Source organism: Erigeron canadensis, chromosome 6 (assembly GCF_010389155.1).
Source record: "Erigeron canadensis isolate Cc75 chromosome 6, C_canadensis_v1, whole genome shotgun sequence".
NCBI lineage: Eukaryota > Viridiplantae > Streptophyta > Magnoliopsida > Asterales > Asteraceae > Erigeron > Erigeron canadensis.
In genome coordinates, this window is record NC_057766.1 from 38,591,865 (window position 1) to 38,609,799 (window position 17,935).

Sequence of the window (17,935 nt, forward strand, 5' to 3'; positions counted from 1 at the left end):
TTAGTTCTATAGATAATTAGTAATCTCAGATTATAACATTCTATCAAAAAATATTAATCTAAATATATAATAAAGGGAAAAATCCATAAAAATCAATATTTTTACCAAAAATTCCTAATAGGTTCCACTTAATAGATGAAAATTAAATAAGTTCCTTTTAATAAAAATTTAGTGTAAAAAGGTTATTTTTTATGAATTTTCTATATAATAAAAAACAACAAATTAAAGAACGCAACGTAATTTTTGTTTGATTTGTAAATAAAATTTGAATTGAACAAAAGTAGGTTAGCTTTTTATTAATAGAACAAAAAGTTCATAACATATATTTTTTTAAGGACAATAACTACTTTAAAAAATTGGTTTCAAAATTTTAAATTTTAATGGTCTAATAAAGATGGTAAAATAAATAGAATTTAACTTCTAAGTAAAATAATACAAAACTTATAAAAACACCATTATGGTAAATAATTTTGAAGAAAACATCATTTTAACAAATATTTTTAAAAGTACACCATTTTAGTAATTTTTTTTTCAAACACTCCATTTTAGACATTAACTCCAAAAACAAACCCAACATCAGACAGACCATACAATACAACCCAAAATGAGAATCTAAAACCCAAATCAACCCACCCACCCAATCTATCATATCATTATCAAAAATCAATATCTATCTCCCTCTGTATATCTACTGTATCTATATAAATTTCTGTAAACAAATGGTTTCACCTCATATTCTATAATATAAAAATCACCACAATACGATTATCCTCTAAATGCTAACCGGTGTCATTTCTTCACGTCCGAAATATTGGTTACTGAATTCATCACCACTGATTTCTCACTATCATCGTCACATCCCATCTCATGACGCCACTTTTCCTCCTCTTCATAATTACATAGATACAACATCAAGATTTAATAATAATAATAATATGAATATATCAACGTTATGGCAAACAATTCTGCCAGCGACTAGTAACATTAATCATCATCATCATCTGCAGGGTGAAGGCTCATGGAACGTCACCTGGGATGTTCGCCCTGCCCGATGGCTTCATCGTCCTCATACTGCTTGGCTTTTGTTTAGTATCTGCGCTTGTCTTGCCACCCCTCCTCTAGACATTACTAATAATCTTTATGATAATAATAATATTAATGTTTTGGAGGCTGCTGATGACCATATTATAAACACCTCCAATGCCAATAGTTCTGTCATTAGCGATCCTGAAAACTCTCTTAACTATAGAATTACAGGTTGGTTGTTTATCGTCCAAGTTAATTTGTTTGGGGTTTAATTCAATTTGTTTGGATTTATTATATATGAGTATTATATTTGTTAGTTTAAGAATTGTATAGACATGGATTCTGAACATAAAAGTATTGTAGGGGTTGCGGCTGATGGGAGATGTTTGTTTAGAGCCATAGCTCATTTAGTTTGCTTAAGAAATGGAGAGGAAGCTCCTGACGAAACTCGACAAATGGAGCTTGCTGATCAATTAAGAGCTCAAGTATATATAGACTCTTCCTTTTACTTTTTTTTTTTTTTTTGTTGTTGTAATTGTTATATTTGTATTGGTTTCTCGGAGTATGACATGGCATTGGATGCAAAATGGGGTGTGCAGGTTGTTGATGAGCTCTTCAAGAGACAAAAAGAGATTGAATGGTAAGGCTTTTTGCTTTATTCTATGTGTAATCGGTTTGGTTTCTACAAAATTATATCGTATTATGTTGTTTCTTTAAGGTTTATTGAGGGAGATTTCGAGACGTATTGCAAAAGGATGGAAAAACCATTTGTTTGGGGTGGAGAACCTGAGTTATTGATGGCTTCTCATGTTCTTAAGTAAGGAATCTAGTATATCATTGTTGTTCTTCTTACCTTATGTTGTATGTTAATCGAATACTATATGTATAGTGAGGCATACGACATTTTTTCTACACTTAGGTTATTACTTTGTTCGGCTTTGGGTTTTACGTTATCAAAGTTAGAAACAAAGCAACTTAGTTTCACATGGTTGTTCTGTCAAAATTGGTTTTATTGTTAGGACTACAATATCAGTCTTCATGTTGGAGAGGAGCTCTAACAAATTGTTCAACATTGCAACCTATGGTAAAGAATATCAACAAGACAAAGGAAGCCCGATCAAAGTTCTGTTTCATGGCTATGGTCATTATGACATATTGGAAGAGATATCATAGAGTAGTTGCCATAACAGATAATCCAAGAGAAGCTTTGTGTGCCATGACCCACTAGGTATGTCCAAGAATCATTTTTTACTGACTAATTTATGAAGTTTGGATCTGCATTCCTTTTCAGTTACTTTTTGCATAGATGTTTTGCAATTTTTGTGTAGATTCTTCTGTTTCATGTGTCACACAATGGGTCAACGCTCCATTTTTGAAGGTGGCATTATTTGTGATTTATTATGCTAGTTCAAGCTATAATGGTACTCAGGCCTGTGCTTATAGGCAGGGAGTCTTTAGGACTTTTTGTCTGCCACATCAGCATCACATAGGACTCTCTTCAAGACATTTATTGTCTATAAGGACAACTTCTTCAGAACTTTTTCGCCACATCATCAATTCTTTTATATTTTTTTTTATAACTATATATATTTGACCAACATATTTATTTAACATTAAAACACAGAAAACTAATGGAAAAAACACATTTTATTATTAAACCACACCACGTTTAATTAAAAAAAAGCTACAACAAAAATAAAAAAACATAACGATTGTTCATAACGACAACTTATTTTAAAACAAAACAACAACAACAACACGATAACATAATAAGAACTAGTTGTCGCTCTCGTCCTCGTCGCTCTCGCTTTTTTTAGGCATGGTTTGGCTGTATGTAGAGGATGTGTTTTTCTTGTTTTGGTTCGGTTGTAGCATTTGAAGAAAATGGTAGAAGGTTTGATTTAAAGAAGATGAAGAAATAGCCGTTTGGTTTGGTTTTCAAATACACAACAAACAATTTTTTTATTTTTTATTTATTCGTTGTTTATGGCTACCGGCCCCACACAGGAGCGTCTGCCATCTTCCTCGAGAAGAATACAACGCAGGACGCAGACTTTGGGACGCACACATTCAATAGGATAGTGAGCGTCTTTGTGCATAGGGACGCGTGGGGGGACGGTTATAAGCACCGGTCTCATGAGTACACACTATAAGAAAAGAAATGCTTCTTTTTTATGAAATTGGTCTCAAATCTATACCAACTAGTTTGGGAATAAACCGCTTCCTCATGGCTTTTCTAATCGCTGCGCATTAGAAGACTAAATTTCTTAATGTAGTTGTGGTCAATTTGTTCCTGTTACTAATCATCAAGCAAAGTATGCTTGTTTGGTATAGTGGTAGACAACAAATAAGACTAATTTTTTATGTTATTATATTGATAACAGACCCATTATCAGTCCCCCAATGATAATGGGTAGTTTGCTTAAATGTATTAAAAGATAGGATAGCTGAAAATTTTGCAGAAAGAGGATTGGTACATTATAGAAGGTATATCCTCTTGGTAAGCTAAACACAAGTCGAGGTAGGTGCTTTTGAATGCCTTTGGTTATGGAATATGCTCTTTTTAGATGCCTCCTATAATAAGCCCAAATTGATGGACAAGTGAAGAATATTTTTCTCTCCAGTTGGACATTAGTTTACAACTATAGCATAACATAATCATTATATCCCTGGGCCCATTCCACTTTCATTATTATGTGAAAAGATAAAAATGCAACCACATTTTAAGAGCTTATGCACCTGTATACTGAAAGAATGACTTGTTACCTTGTTACAAAATTGAAACAACAAAACAAATAGACAATTTCAAGATGTTTGTTTCCTGGTCACTTGATGAGAAAAAGTAGTAGTGTTTCAAGAATTGGGGATGAAAACACCAATGTAACCAAACCCTGCGATGAAGAAAGCCATAGATTGTAGGAAGAGGTATATGTAGTAATGGTTCTTCCCAAATGAATAGTCATAGCACCCACACAAGAATAGATAGAGTCCAGCAATGATTTCGAGCATATAAACACTGTCAAGGTTATAAAACCAATAAATAATTATAATCATTTTCACAATGAGTCATCTGTTGGTTTGTGTTACACAATTGCATGATCATATTTTCATGTTATAGCAAGTACTGTAACTAGTGACTAACGAGCCAGGACAAAATGAATTTAACCATTGTTTTTGGCCAATTGGTGATGCCCGTAGTCGCCTACAGAACAACCAATATGGGGCTTAAGGCTCTTAACCCACAGGCCTGGGCCACACAAAATGTGCCCGATATATGTTAATATTTGTAGTTTAGTCATTTGTGCACATGATAAAATGGGTCGGCCTAGTAACCAACTTTTGTTTTTAAAGCAGTAAGCCTATTTACTCATATAGTCATGTCCCATTAGATCTCATATTTCATTATTGACCCGTTTGAATGTTGAAACTAAAAAGAAATTCAATTTACCTTTCTCCTATTTGAATTCGAGGTTTCTTTGTAGCTCTCTGGCCCTGTTTAGGTTTTGAAGCTTCTCCTAGTTTCTTTGTGACAACCCATTGGTTAACTGTTGTACCCGCCTCAAAAAGGCCAATAAACGTTCCTTTAGTCCGATGTAAAGACATGACATTCTCAAAAAGGATCCAAAAAACCAGTAGGTGAAAGGACCTTGGAGTCCCAACTGCATTTAGGAGAGAGACGATTGATGGAATATATATGGCACCCCATTTTGGAACTTGTACTTCTGGCATGAAAACTGTTGTGGGCAATACCACACAGTAGAAGATAAACGTAACAAGATGTGCAACGATTTTTCTAACAAAAAAGAAACTGTATATCACGTAAAACTTCTTCAACAATGTCACTTTCTGCATCATAAATGAGGTCAATAAGCATCCTGATTTATGATACCATCCACAATAATACAGTAACCCATTACCCAACATGTTTAACCCACCCATTTTGTCACCACAAAAGAGATCGTCGAGAATATAACCTTGCTTCTTGCAATTTCCACGACCATCTTCTTAAAAAGGTTAGCTGGTCCACATGACCATCGATGTTGTTGATAACGATATGCTTTGAAAGTACTTGGTAACTCATTTTTTACCTTACATATTAAACAGAAAATTGTCACATTGGCGAATAAAATCTTGTAAAATTTTAAAGTGACAAGATAATACTGATGAAATTTCCAATGATATATAACTGTCACTGGCTAATATCTGTTATTTTAAATACCTTGAGATCACCAACATAAATAAACTTCCATCCTTTGAGGCTTACACGGACAGCTAGGTCCATGTCTTCCACAGTTGTTCGGTCCTTCCATCCCCCAGCCTCATTTAGAGCTGAAATACGCCAGACACCCGCGGTTCCTACATTCAATACCAATGTCAAATGCATGTCGAAATAGTTTTGGTTTCAGCTATTTTATAATTCAATTAAATACGGGTTATTGATTAATCTAGTCTTGACTCTTTACCATTGAACCCAAAAAATGCATGTGTTGCAGATCCTGCTTCTTGTTCCACAGTAAAATGGTAATCAAGTGACATTTCTTGCATTCTTGTCATTAAACACTCGTCCGAATTCACTGAAATGTACCATCACAAACCATATAGCTTGAGGAGCTTGTCACAAGAATATATTGTCATCAAAATTTGTTCTATTGCAATGCTTCATTAGTATATTATTGAAGAAAAGTTTGCAGATAGCTTGATTACAGTGTAGACAGCTAGCCCGCAAAGTTTTAACATAAAAGAAGTAAAGATCATTTATTGAAATATACTAATAATAATATAGTTTTTGGCCAAAGTATATATAACAATATAGTTCTGTTGTCATGCTAAGAAAAAGTTTTTTCGGGTCAGTGATAGTCAACTTGGAGTCGGAGCACCACATACATTATGAAATGATGAGATGAGATGAGCTGAGCTGAAAAAGAAAAGAATACCGAATTTCCAACGAGCTTGAACAAGGGCAAGTTCAGGGTTGTGTGCGAGGAATGGGATGGTGCGCCAAAGGAAATCCGGGTCAGGCTGGAAATCAGCATCAAATATGGCCACAAACTCACATTGCTTCACATACGAATGTTTCATGCCTTGTTTCAAAGCACCAGCTTTGTATCCATTTCTATTGTCTCTAATTTCATACTTTATGTTAATTCCTTTCCCTGCCCATCTCTTGCATTCCAACTCTACTAAATCCTGTCACATTGTCATCAATAAAAACATATGAAACACTAAAATGATTTGTACTAACTAATTAAGTTGTTGGATTTAATTTCCATGAACTTATTCGATAAATTAGATAACCAAACCTTAATGACCGGGTCAGTTGAATCATCAAGAACTTGAATTATGATTCGATCAGACGGCCATGAGAGCCCGCATGCTGCCCCTATAGAAAGTTGATAGACCTTCGTACATACACCCACAAAAATTAAATGAACATGAACTCAAAATGTAACAAAAAAACATAGGATCAAAGTACATACTTCTTTTTCGTTATACATTGGTATTTGTACTAAAACCATAGGGTAAGCCGAGTTACCAATCTCCAAATCTTCCTTAATCGCCTCCCATTTGTACCTTTTCTCGAGCTTATATCTCATCAACTTAATGACAACAATTACGATTCCCATATAAACACGTTCCACAAATAGCATAACCGACATGGCCAAGCACATTGTCACCATAATTCTCATAAACGGTACAATCAATGGCTCCCTCACTTGCTCCCACAATGTGCTCATTAGCCCATGTCCAAAACTCGAGTAAAACCCCTCCATTTGTAGCTCTTCCTTTTTCGCGGCTCGCTAATTAATACTTAGCTAAGTATAGTGTTTGCTATAGAGGGTCATAAAGTTTGCTACCTCTAATATATATATAAAAGATTTGAATTTTATTGCATGAGGTTGAGGACACTATAAGCAAGTTATATATATATATAAGCTAGCTAGCTAGGAAGCTGGTTGATGAGTTGTTAGTTTTGCTTGTGAGAGAAGCACAATTGGTGTGTCAGAAACACAATTGAGTATCCATGGAAGCTTTGAGTTTGATGACATATTTTGAATCTAAGTAAACTCACAATGTGAAAAGGAAAGGATATATTGGAAAGTGAAACTACACTTGTTTTTTAAGTTTATTTTCTCTCTTCAACTGAGAGCCAACAAGAAGCTAGGGGCCCTTGATATGCACAAATTAAATCTCAACATCTAAAAATGGTAATATTGTGAGTGAGAAAATAATAATGTTACTATCATTGATATTATGTTATTATATATATCAACTAAGTCATCAATCTATTAAATTTCAGAATAATGGTGCATGTGCTAAAAAAACATATACAAATAAACATATACAAATGACATAATTGGTAACATTAGATCAGACTTATAATAAAACGTCATGTCACTCAAATTCCCAGCCAGCCTAATAGAATTTGATTATTGTATTCATAGATTATAAATCCATAATTGTAAAATTTAAGGTAAGTGATGCTCTGGCCTAAAGTTCATAAGCAACTTTAGGTAACGGAAAATGAAATTACAACAACTACAACTATTTGTAATTCCTAAGAACATTTTGAACTAAATCAATTTGAATAATATCTTTACTTCCTCCGTGGATTATAATCGTGTCCTAAAAAATAATCGAATTTTGTTAGTACTAAGAAAATGCAATTTTGTAGATTTGGATTTCTATGTTATTGTTTCTTATATCTTTGGACAGGAACTCTTGGAGGTTATTACTTAATTATTTTGAGAGCTAATAAATATCTATTTAACGAAAGATGTAGCGCCGACCATGAACGTATATATGACAAACTTGTTCATGCCATTTGCATGATTAATGACGTACGTACGTACGTAAGTTTGTTTTGAGATCCAACTTCAATGGACGTTCTCTTGTATTGTAAATGGTTTTTTCTATACTTAGTTAATTTGAAGTATGTTGGTCAACTATTTTATTTATTTTCTTAGGTGATAATCCGTATAGTACATGACTATTTTTTTTTACAGTTAAAAAATGTTATTAGTAGTGTACGTATTATCAACTTTTTTGTTTTTTTTTAATTTAAAATTTTAGTGGAATTGTGTAAGCCGGAGAAATTTATTTCTACAATAATCTTTTAAACATAATCCAGATAATGGGGATATTTATTAAAACAGCTACTCTATTAATTTACTCTCTTTTTTTGTTGAGAAAGATACAAGTTCAATTACATTGGATGCTATTATTTCTTCTATGTAAATCACATACGAGGCTCACAATGAAGATCACTCTATCAAATTTGAAATTAGGATAAATATATCTAGACTTTGTGGACTTAGTCAAGGAGTATACGTACAGTTTCAATGATGATAAATTGTGTGCAGGATTTCTATTAATGCTGATAGTAAATTGAAATAATTAAAACAACTTGTCTTTGACCTATATATTAAATTAAATTTCATAACAATTTCATGATAGAATGTCATCATCAAATGGCATGTGGAATATTGCTCAAAAAATAGATAATATAAAAGGCATATAGAGTGAAAAATAAGTTTCTACAGAAGTCAAAAACATTTTATCAGTCAAGTCGATGGATCGTGTTATTAATTAATTATATATATGTACAATGCAGTAGGGACAACTTATTTTGAGTCCAGTTTATTTTGAGTCCATATAATTTATACATCTGTAAGTTATGGTAGAAGTGGTTGAGATTTGATGGTGGTAGGAAAATCATGATGGTGGTCGGAGATTATGGTGATGGTGGTGGTGGTGGTAAGAAGTGGTTGAGATTTGAGGAAATGGAAAAAAATCAATGAACTAAAAAATCAAAATAAATTTTCTCATGCAGTATGTAAATATAAAGTATTAGCCAATAAGCATCTAACTGACAAAATTTTATTTATATTTTTGTAATTAATATCTAATGGTGTATTGCTTCTCTTTGGGTGTCCAATGAAAGTAAACGAGATGCCTTATTTACTTGACATCATCGTATGAATAATAACAAGATAGCTAGACCAATCTTACAAATTACCATGGCCAAAAACTTTTGATTGACAAAGGTTTGTCTTAAGCAAAATGCAAATACAAGTATGGTATTGCACTATTGCACATTCACACTGGCCGGTGTAAATATATACAAGTGTTGCGTTGCACTATTGCACTTACAGATACAAGTATTGTATTGCATGATTGCACTTACAAACAAAGGTTTGTCTTAAGCAAATACAAGTATCGTATTGACAAAGGTTTGTCTTAAGCAAATACAAGTATTGTATTGCAGTATTGTATTTGCGCTATTGCAAATTTACGGTCAAAGTTTACAACAAAAAAACTTTAAAAAAGGTTAAATAAGACATTTAAAATGGGACGAAAAGAGTATAATATATAATTATTGTTAATAAAAAAAACTCTTGTTATATAGGGATCGATTATATCGACTCCCCCATAATGTCTCGCTTGAAACATCCAAGGCCGGGATCTAAAGTAGGGATGGTCAAGCATGCTAGCTAATTGTATTAAAATGTAATTAGCATGTTAGGCGAAAGAGAAACTATCAAGTATACTGTACACCTAGAAGAATATTAAACTAAAATTAGTAAAAACTTGGTTTAGTTAACTATATATATATTGTCTTTACCATTTCTCTAACATTCTAAGTGATCACGAGAGGATCTTAATTACTTACTTGGATAATAAAACCCGTGTGTTACTAGCTTATGACTTAAAAAGGGACAAACAGGTAAACTGGTTTTTCTTTCAAAAGCTGGAGTATTAAATATCAAGATAATCAGCATATAATATTGGTTTAAGGAATTAAATAGTTTTAGGTTGGTAAAGGTCTTGTATATGGAGTTGGGCAATCAAGAAGTGATTAAACTTTTAACACCTATTATTAGGTTCAATGTTGTCATAATTTCTTTCATACCTTTCCTGATTTAGATGGCTTAGTTTCAGGTACTTCATTATCCAACTAACCACTTTTACAAATGCCTTACTATCTTTGTAAATATATATATAGGTGCAAGTTATTTTAAGACCACTTATTTTAAAATCAATTTTAGAATATGTGTTTTTTGTAACTTACGCACCACCATGATCATCTCCGACCATCACCATAATTTTTCAGTCACCGGAAAGTCTTAGTGTTTTTACAAAAAAGTCTTGTACTCGTATATCGTAGTAGATGATGATGGTGGTGTGTAAGTTACAAAAAACGCATGTCCTAATTGGTCCTAAAATAAGAGGTGGTCATAAAATAGCCCACCCTTATATATATATATATGCAAGTTATTTTAGGACCAATTTTAGGACATGTGTTTTTTATAACTTACACACCACCATGATCATCTCCGACCACCACCATGATTTTCCGGCCACCGCGTCGCCGAAAAATTTTAGTGTTTTTACAAAAAAGTCTTGTATATTGTAGTAGATGATGATGGTGATATGTAAGTTAAAAAAACACATGTCCTAATTGGTCCTAAAATAAGAGGTGGTCCTAAAATAACTCACCCCTATATATATATATATATATACAACAGGACCCAATCCCTGCGCGGGGTATGGGGGAGGTAAGCTGTAGACAGTCTTACCTCTACACAAAGGTAGAGAGACTGCTTCCATAGGGACCTCCGGCCACAAAGGATTGCAAGACGGAAAATGAGAAGCGTTTAGAAAATCATACCTGTCTGCCGAGAATTTGAAAAGAAGGAGTATCAACCATGCGCCCTACCGATATCTTAGAAACATGTTTGACAATACAAATACAAATACGAAAGCAACCATATTGGGCATATTAAACAACATAAAAGTAGCAAACTAATAAGTAACTCGAACAAGTAGTGAGAAACAACGAAGACACACATACATATAAATAAAAAATGACAAAACCTGAAAGGAGCCCGATTGGGCCAATGCCGTAACGACTTCTAAACAACCTATGGAAAAAAAGGAACTTAGACCGCCTAGCTATACTAATCCTAGTCCTCCCTTTTAAATATTATCATAAAAAAAAAAAATATTTGCCGACAGTGGATCAATTTAGAACTAAGGTCATGAGTTAAAATATGCAAATATTGTACTTTGGATTTGAATTTGGTCTGACTCTATGATGGTAGCCACTAGCCAATGATAGATGAGCATTGTCTCAAATTAGTCTTTAAAATAAAAAAATCAATTGGTGTCCAAAAGAGACAAGGGTTTGAACTTTTCTCCCTCGTTTTTTTTTTTTAATAAAAAGAATTGGAATAAAAAGTAATATAAAAATAGAGAAAATGTCACAAATGGTCCCTGTGGTTTGTCATATTCGCATTTTGCCCCCTATGCTTTTTTTCGTTGCAAACGGTCCCTGAGTTTTTTCATTTTCATTACCAGCAGTCCCTGGCACTAACTTCCATTAGTTTTAGCCCGTTAGTAAGGGTATAGTCGTCCATTTCAGTCAATCTATTCTAATCATCTTCTTCAACTTTTTGTACAAATTCTTGTCATCTTTTTACAAAACACAACTCAGATTTCCACCATCCACAATATCTATCTTTTATCTCATAAATAAATCAAACAAATAAATATATTGATATACGCTAAATATAAAGAAAAACAATGCTTGATTCCAATAATAATACATGTTCTCCTGTGATATGTTGAGCTGCAAGTCTGCAACACCATAAACATAAAACAACACATTTGATAAAAAAAAAAAAAAAAAACAATATTACACATACTCGGTCAATAATTTTGAAAGATAATTAAATTTTGGTTTTCAACAAATTTTCATATCTACAAAACTAAGCACAAAAAAACACCCAAACAATCTAGAAATCCTAAATTCAAATACACACTTTAACAAATAAAGATTCCAACTATACTGTAAATAATGGTTCTATAAACAATGGTTCTATTTAATAAGATATCAAACAACAACATAATTTAGAATTAGAATTTTGTTACAATATAAAGATGAAAACATAACACAAATTAAAAACTTACGGCCGACCACCACCACACAACCACCGCGCCACCACCATCCCACCTTTGGTACACCGCCGAGCCTACATTTAACAGGAAGCCAAATTTATCCAACACCCAAACCCATCACCAGATTTCAAACCTGAACCCATTCAAAAAAATTCCATCGATCAGATCTTTGTTAGATAATAGATTGGAGTAAGAGAAGAAAAGTTTTTTGATCTCATATATATATGGAACAGATGATATTTATGTATAGATTGATAGATGGATTTTATTTCCTATATATGTATAGTGATTTATATATGTATACTGATATGTATATGTTTGGAGTTGGTGAAAAATAGGATTCTTAAAATAGATCTAGAAAATTATCCTTAGGAATGGAAAATAATGCGTGTGGGGGTAAAGGAGTTGTTGGCACTTGGCATATAGACATATAGTTCCTGGATATGTATGTATGATTATATCTGGAAGATTTCTTTTCATATATGTATAACTAAAAAGATTTTTATTACATATAGTCCATGTGGTTAGCAAAAAGACGATTATACCCTCACATGGTTCGCACGTGAAGGGTTTAAACAGTCAAAACTAACAGAAGTTAGTGTCAAGGACCGCTGGCAACGAAAATGAAAAACTCAGGGACCATTTGTAACAAAAAAAAAGTATTGGTAACAAAATGCGAATATGACAAACCATTTGTGATATTTTCTCATATTAGTAACTCTCATGAGTAAAAACTGAAACAACCCATTTAATTTCTTTAAAAGGACTCGTTGTTACTTTTACTATTGTGGGAAAATGGACCCAAACACAACCATAACTACAAGAACACACACAAAAGACTTGAGCAAGAAGACTTCAAGTCGACACCTATGAAAGACTATGCAACAAAACATGGTACCCTGACACAAATCATACTTCATTTTCACTCTTCCTTTACATGCCAATAATTAACAATCTTTCAGTGCCACCAATTTATAGTTTGCATCATCATATATGCAATGTGAATACGTGTTATGTAATACTATAGTAACAATTGACATGATTTCTAGAGCATTTGTATGTCATTCGGTTGTCAGGAATACATAACATAACCGAGTTTATCATGTACAAAACACACGGTTAAGCATATGCTAGTACTAGCATTCTCTTGGTGCCCATTAGTATTCAATAAAATACAGATACATGAGTCAACACTCAAAGTTACTTGCTTGACCTGTCTAGTTGGTGTCAACTCAACATTTTAGTATTAATTATTATAGCATGTATCATGTTAAGATCATTTGTACCAAAGTGATGTAAAATATTTGAGATCAAAATTAGAACAGAACATAGGTGAAAATCCAAATGTGGTGATAAAAACGAGTACGCTTTTAAAAACACTGAAACTAGTGTTGTAAAGACAAAGGACTTTTGGGGAATACATAGTTGTTTTAGGACTTGATGCACTTGTTGCCGACTAGTTGACGAACTTTGGCTAATGATGCCTCCAATTGTTACATTCTTCTTTGGTTAAATTGACGGTGCAATTTCCCTAATGCGATATATAGTGCCATCCTTCATGTGGGGATCTTTGAATCGTCTAATGCAATATCAAAAATACATAACTACCATCTCAACCTCACTTAAATTGTTGAATCCGCTCATCAAAATCCGAATACATCCAGAAACTGTAAGTGCATTCTTACTGCAACACATTTGTAAAACTCTAATTAGTACACATAACTGTACATGATGCACAAGAAGTATATGCAGAGTGACAGACCTTATGCAGCTTTCAGACCTTATGCAGCTTTTCCTCTCATGACAATTTACACATTGGGCTTGGCAGAAGACTTGATATGGCAGATAAATATGTATCGATCAACCCACTTGTAAAAAGCACCGTATGTGGGTCAACAGAAATAAGCTTCCGAATAGATTTGATGCTATCAAGGTAAGCATCTCCGGTAGAAGGATCCAGTTCATCAATAATCTGTATGATTACAAAATCAAATCCAACCCGCCAATGATTAATTAAAAGTTAATTTGAGAAAACATTGAGATAACAAGGGGCAAAAGGTCCTGTAGGTAGCAGCTCGATCACTGCTGGGTCGGTTGGTGAGTCACCCAAAAAAAGCATCAAGAAAGGTCAAGCATATATGTATCCCTAGAGTAACTTTTATCTGTTGAGCGACGTCTTGATTTGACCTATCTATTATGAATGGGTTGACTCGGTATGTTTGGGTCAAATAGATACAAAAGTCCCCTTGCATGGTTTTTAAACAGAATAAAATTCAAGCGAACATTTAGTAAAACAAGGACTCAAGTTGTAGCACAAGTCAGTCAGCAAATAGGTTTGTAGAACAAGACAACAACTCAACAAGTATACGCAAAAGTCCCAAACCCGAGTGATGCCTGGTAAACCGAAAACCGGGTTTGAGAGACCCGAGCTTTAGCTAAAAATGTCAATTATGCAGAACTTTTGTAGTTGTATGGGAGATTGTAACTAAAGGAATGGGTTGAGGGTAAAAAAATGGTCCAAATATAATGTGGGTTCCCCAAACCCGGTCCTTGGCTTACTAGGCATACTTTGGTCTTGGAAATGTCGGGTGTACTGAATGTCGGATGTACTTGTTCTACAAATTTGTTTGTTGACCTCCTTGTTTACAACTTTTCTTGACAAAAATTTATTGTTCTCCAAAAGTTTCAAGTCGAACGCCTATTCTAAAGGTACACAACAGTCTATATCAAAGATTCAAAGTATAAGATATTGTTAAAATATTATAATTTTGTAATCGTATCTAACAGTATAACTATTTTTGAAATTAGATAATAATGTGGACAAAAAGTATTTCTGTTCAAACCCATTAAACACACACACAAAAAAAAAACTCATTCTAACTCTTAGCCCATTTTGACCAACCTTCCAGCTAAAGAGCAATGCCCTGGATAATATGACACTCACTCTAATAAGAAAATAGTCTTATGGGAGTCAAACAGAACCTAGATAGCAAAATTTAAAAAAATCAAATGCATAATAACAGGTTAGACAAGATACCAGTGAACGAACTCCGGAAATATCAATGGCCTCCATGGAAACAAGCTCCAAAAGCCTGTCCGGCGTGCATACAATGAATTCTGGCTCACAAGTTTTTAATCTGTACCACGGAGACAGTTTATAATATTAAACACACAATGCACTTATATACATACAAAGAGATATTCATATACAAAATTATAGCACTTTATAAGCCGGAAAAGATATATATTTAATGGTTTTCAAAGCAGAACCAAATTCAAGGACTCTGTTAGTTTTACCTATTGGTAAAAATCATCCATGTAGTATAAATCTAAATCTAAGAATGTTTCCAAAATTGACATACCTTATAGTACAATGACTACTAGTTCAAAAATATAATACGAGGATAAACTAACACTGTCAAGTGTCAAGTGATATTTCAATTAGACAATATTACCTCTAAAGCATGCACATGGACATTATTGTATGTTATGAATTGAGTCAAGCATGAAAATAGATAAGACGCCCGGAAAAAATGGTCCTTGAGCCCCCCTCCCCCCAATTAAAAAAAAAATCACCCTCCAACAAGGACAAAAAACTTCCTGTTTGCATATAACTTTTTTCTACAATAAATAAATTTATAAGCAAATATGGAAAGAAACAACTTCAGGCTCCCTATAGTTATGTAAATTACCCAAGAACTTGATGATCTACAGAGGCACCAGGATGTAGACTCACAGTATGTATTCCGAATGCCTTCATAGGCTTGCACACAGCACGTACCTGCATATTGCTGTTATGGTTATGCCACTATAGACCAAATGAAGTAAATGACCACCTAGGGACTTAGATGTTTAACTTGTGACACTCTTTCGATATTACAAAGACATCGCAAATATTAAAAGAGTAAAATAGCAGTGCATTCCTTGTGGGCTTTTTGGTATACAAAGCTCATAAACTGGTTGATATATGAGAGCAAAGAGTAAATATAATTACTTTTCGAGAGAACCAACAAAACAGTGGACCGCTTTATAAATATACTCTACACTCACATACCTGTGTTGCTTTTTCTTGTGAAGGTACAAGAAACAAAAGGTAAGGGCTCGTAAAAGATACACCTTCTTTTTCCTTTCTTGTAATGGTATCAACAGCAGATGCACCTATCCACGCAATTTGCTCCATAGAAGCACCTCCTCTTGTCTCCAACACATGTGTTCCACTCGAATGGCATCTCCAAAATTCAAACCCCCATGAGTCAAAAAACAAAGGTTTACCACGTTCAAAAGCTTCATTATGAAGCATCATATCTTGTACCGTCTTCAAACACGAAATCAAAAATTTTGATGGGCAACCTTCATCCTTGGTAACATTCCCATTAAGCTTTGTGTCGCTTCCTTTCTTATCTCGCTGTGTTGACTCAATCTTAACCCTCGCCCTCTTTGATATCTCGCCTTTTCCTTTTGATCCTATAGACTGGTTGGCCTTCCTCTTATTCTGGGAAACATCGCTTCCATTTTCAGTCACAATATCAACATTTTTAGATTGCTTATCTTTCTTAGTCTTTTTCTTCTTGTCCTTTTTCTTAACATCCTTATTCATAAGGCCATCATTAAATGGATCTTCGAGTGTGGGGAGGCTAAAACACATCCCCTGCGTCATCACAACAAAATGTCTTAATCAAAGTAAGAATATAAAATCTCTGCTACTTATACAAAGCATTCCAATTTCTCATCCCCTACACTACATGTTAGGCCAAGGTTGATTTGAGAACTAGGGAATCAATTTGGGCCTTTGGGTCAAGAAGATGAAGGGTTAGATCACATGCAATAAAAGGCATGCATGTGCACACGTGGATGTTCACATGTGAACTAACAATTAAGTAGCGCACATGAGCATCACGTGTAATTTATCTTGTCGCTTCAATGTTTGATCCAAGTGCCCAGATAGGTTACCTATTTCTCAGTTTCTTATGCTTCTCAAATGAAGCTAGCAGACATGTTTAAACATAAACCACAATAGGTCATAAACTACAAGGCTCCAAACGGGAAATGCAACCCACATACCTAACCTTAAAACTGTTCATATAACAACTTTAGCATGTCCATCAGTACTGCCAACCTTAGTAACTGACTAAACTCACCAAAAAAAACATACCGGCTTCAAATTGTACTCTCTCTCTCACTTTTATCACAGCATGACTCAGTGTTAAGATCAACGTAGTATAAACTAACACAAATAAATCAGGGAAAATTATGCTTATCTTCCACCCAAAAGGTGTAGATTGTCGGGGACGCCCTGACCAGGGTGCCTTTGGCGTCGGCCCGCAAGAAATAGCTCGGGAAACTCCCCTGTCTCATTGGGGTACTCCAGGAGACCATTAGCACTGAAGCCCAATAGAAAGGAATATTTTTTTTGCATTAAATCTTTTTATTAATCACAGCAAGGAAATAACTTTTTGCATCTAAAAGTTACAATTATCGTTTCCATTTCATGGTCTCAGCTCGTTTGAATATAGCAGAAAGAAAAGTATTATCCATTAGATAAATCATAGAAATACATTACTACAGTACACTATACAACATAATTAGTAGAGCATAATTTAAACAAATTAGAAAATAATGTTGTGATGATACCTGACACATTCTGCGTTTGCCAGATTGGCGGCGTTTTTTCTGAGCGATAATGGCGGCGATACGATTAGAGACTTTGTTTGACTCGCTACGCAGCTTCTTTCTGATTAATTTGTTTTTCTTTTTCCTAATTGCATCTTCTCCTGAAGGCATTTTATTTTATTAATTTATTATTAATTAACGGAGAAATTGAAGGCGATTATTGTAATGCAGCTTTGCACAGGGAGCTTCCTATAGTAGTTGTTGATGAATTGTTGCTAGGTTTGTTGAAAAGAATCGAGAATATATATATATATATATATATATATCTGGGCCTTTATGG

The 17,935-nt window shown here is 33.9% G+C and overlaps 3 protein-coding genes across 4 annotated transcripts; 1 reads left to right on the forward strand and 2 right to left on the reverse strand.

Annotated features, from left to right (window-relative positions):
• The first annotated feature begins 667 nt into the window (after positions 1 to 667).
• LOC122602711 (deubiquitinase OTUD6B-like) lies at positions 668 to 2,424 on the forward strand. Its single transcript, XM_043775302.1, has 5 exons — positions 668 to 1,257; positions 1,390 to 1,511; positions 1,626 to 1,666; positions 1,745 to 1,843; positions 2,046 to 2,424. Exons 1-5 carry the CDS (start codon positions 777 to 779, stop codon positions 2,197 to 2,199), a joined length of 897 nt encoding a protein of 298 aa, XP_043631237.1. The 5' UTR covers positions 668 to 776; the 3' UTR covers positions 2,200 to 2,424.
• Positions 2,425 to 3,518: 1,094 nt separating this feature from the next.
• Positions 3,519 to 6,906, reverse strand: LOC122603018 (glucomannan 4-beta-mannosyltransferase 9-like). The gene is made up of 8 exons (XM_043775629.1): positions 6,504 to 6,906; positions 6,327 to 6,425; positions 5,961 to 6,213; positions 5,490 to 5,600; positions 5,246 to 5,382; positions 5,001 to 5,114; positions 4,475 to 4,872; positions 3,519 to 4,042 (listed from the first exon to the last, which is right to left on the reverse strand). The coding sequence occupies exons 1-8, from the start codon at positions 6,795 to 6,797 to the stop codon at positions 3,880 to 3,882; spliced, it is 1,569 nt and encodes a 522-aa protein (XP_043631564.1). The 5' UTR covers positions 6,798 to 6,906; the 3' UTR covers positions 3,519 to 3,879.
• Positions 6,907 to 13,206: 6,300 nt separating this feature from the next.
• On the reverse strand, positions 13,207 to 17,864 carry LOC122603019. Of its 2 annotated transcripts, none has more exons than XM_043775632.1 (6): positions 17,617 to 17,864; positions 16,040 to 16,633; positions 15,678 to 15,766; positions 15,023 to 15,122; positions 13,766 to 13,957; positions 13,207 to 13,669 (listed from the first exon to the last, which is right to left on the reverse strand). In XM_043775632.1, the coding sequence occupies exons 1-5, from the start codon at positions 17,764 to 17,766 to the stop codon at positions 13,784 to 13,786; spliced, it is 1,107 nt and encodes a 368-aa protein (XP_043631567.1). In that variant the 5' UTR covers positions 17,767 to 17,864; the 3' UTR covers positions 13,207 to 13,669; positions 13,766 to 13,783. The 2 variants fall into 2 exon arrangements, with proteins under 2 accessions (XP_043631567.1, XP_043631566.1); XM_043775631.1 differs by having other exon boundaries at positions 13,748 to 13,957.
• Positions 17,865 to 17,935: the final 71 nt, after the last annotated feature.

What these genes read in the sequence shown, in the direction of transcription:
- LOC122602711 (XM_043775302.1), top strand. Translation starts at nt 777, where the DNA reads ATGCTAACCGGTGTCATTTCTTCACGTCCGAAATATTGGTTACTGAAT. An exon ending in AGACAAAAAGAGATTGAATG is followed by an intron (nt 1,667 to 1,744) that starts GTAAGGCTTTTT and finishes TGTTTCTTTAAG; the next exon opens with GTTTATTGAGGGAGATTTCG. An exon ending in ATGGCTTCTCATGTTCTTAA is followed by an intron (nt 1,844 to 2,045) that starts GTAAGGAATCTA and finishes TTTTATTGTTAG; the next exon opens with GACTACAATATCAGTCTTCA.
- LOC122603018 (XM_043775629.1), bottom strand. Translation starts at nt 6,797, where the DNA reads ATGGAGGGGTTTTACTCGAGTTTTGGACATGGGCTAATGAGCACATTG. An exon ending in TCAAGCTCGTTGGAAATTCG is followed by an intron (nt 5,601 to 5,960) that starts GTATTCTTTTCT and finishes GGTACATTTCAG; the next exon opens with TGAATTCGGACGAGTGTTTA. An exon ending in TGCATTTTTTGGGTTCAATG is followed by an intron (nt 5,383 to 5,489) that starts GTAAAGAGTCAA and finishes TATTGAATGTAG; the next exon opens with GAACCGCGGGTGTCTGGCGT.
- LOC122603019 (XM_043775632.1), bottom strand. Translation starts at nt 17,766, where the DNA reads ATGCCTTCAGGAGAAGATGCAATTAGGAAAAAGAAAAACAAATTAATC. An exon ending in GCAAACGCAGAATGTGTCAG is followed by an intron (nt 16,634 to 17,616) that starts GTATCATCACAA and finishes GTGATGACGCAG; the next exon opens with GGGATGTGTTTTAGCCTCCC. An exon ending in TTTCCGGAGTTCGTTCACTG is followed by an intron (nt 13,958 to 15,022) that starts GTATCTTGTCTA and finishes GTAATCATACAG; the next exon opens with ATTATTGATGAACTGGATCC.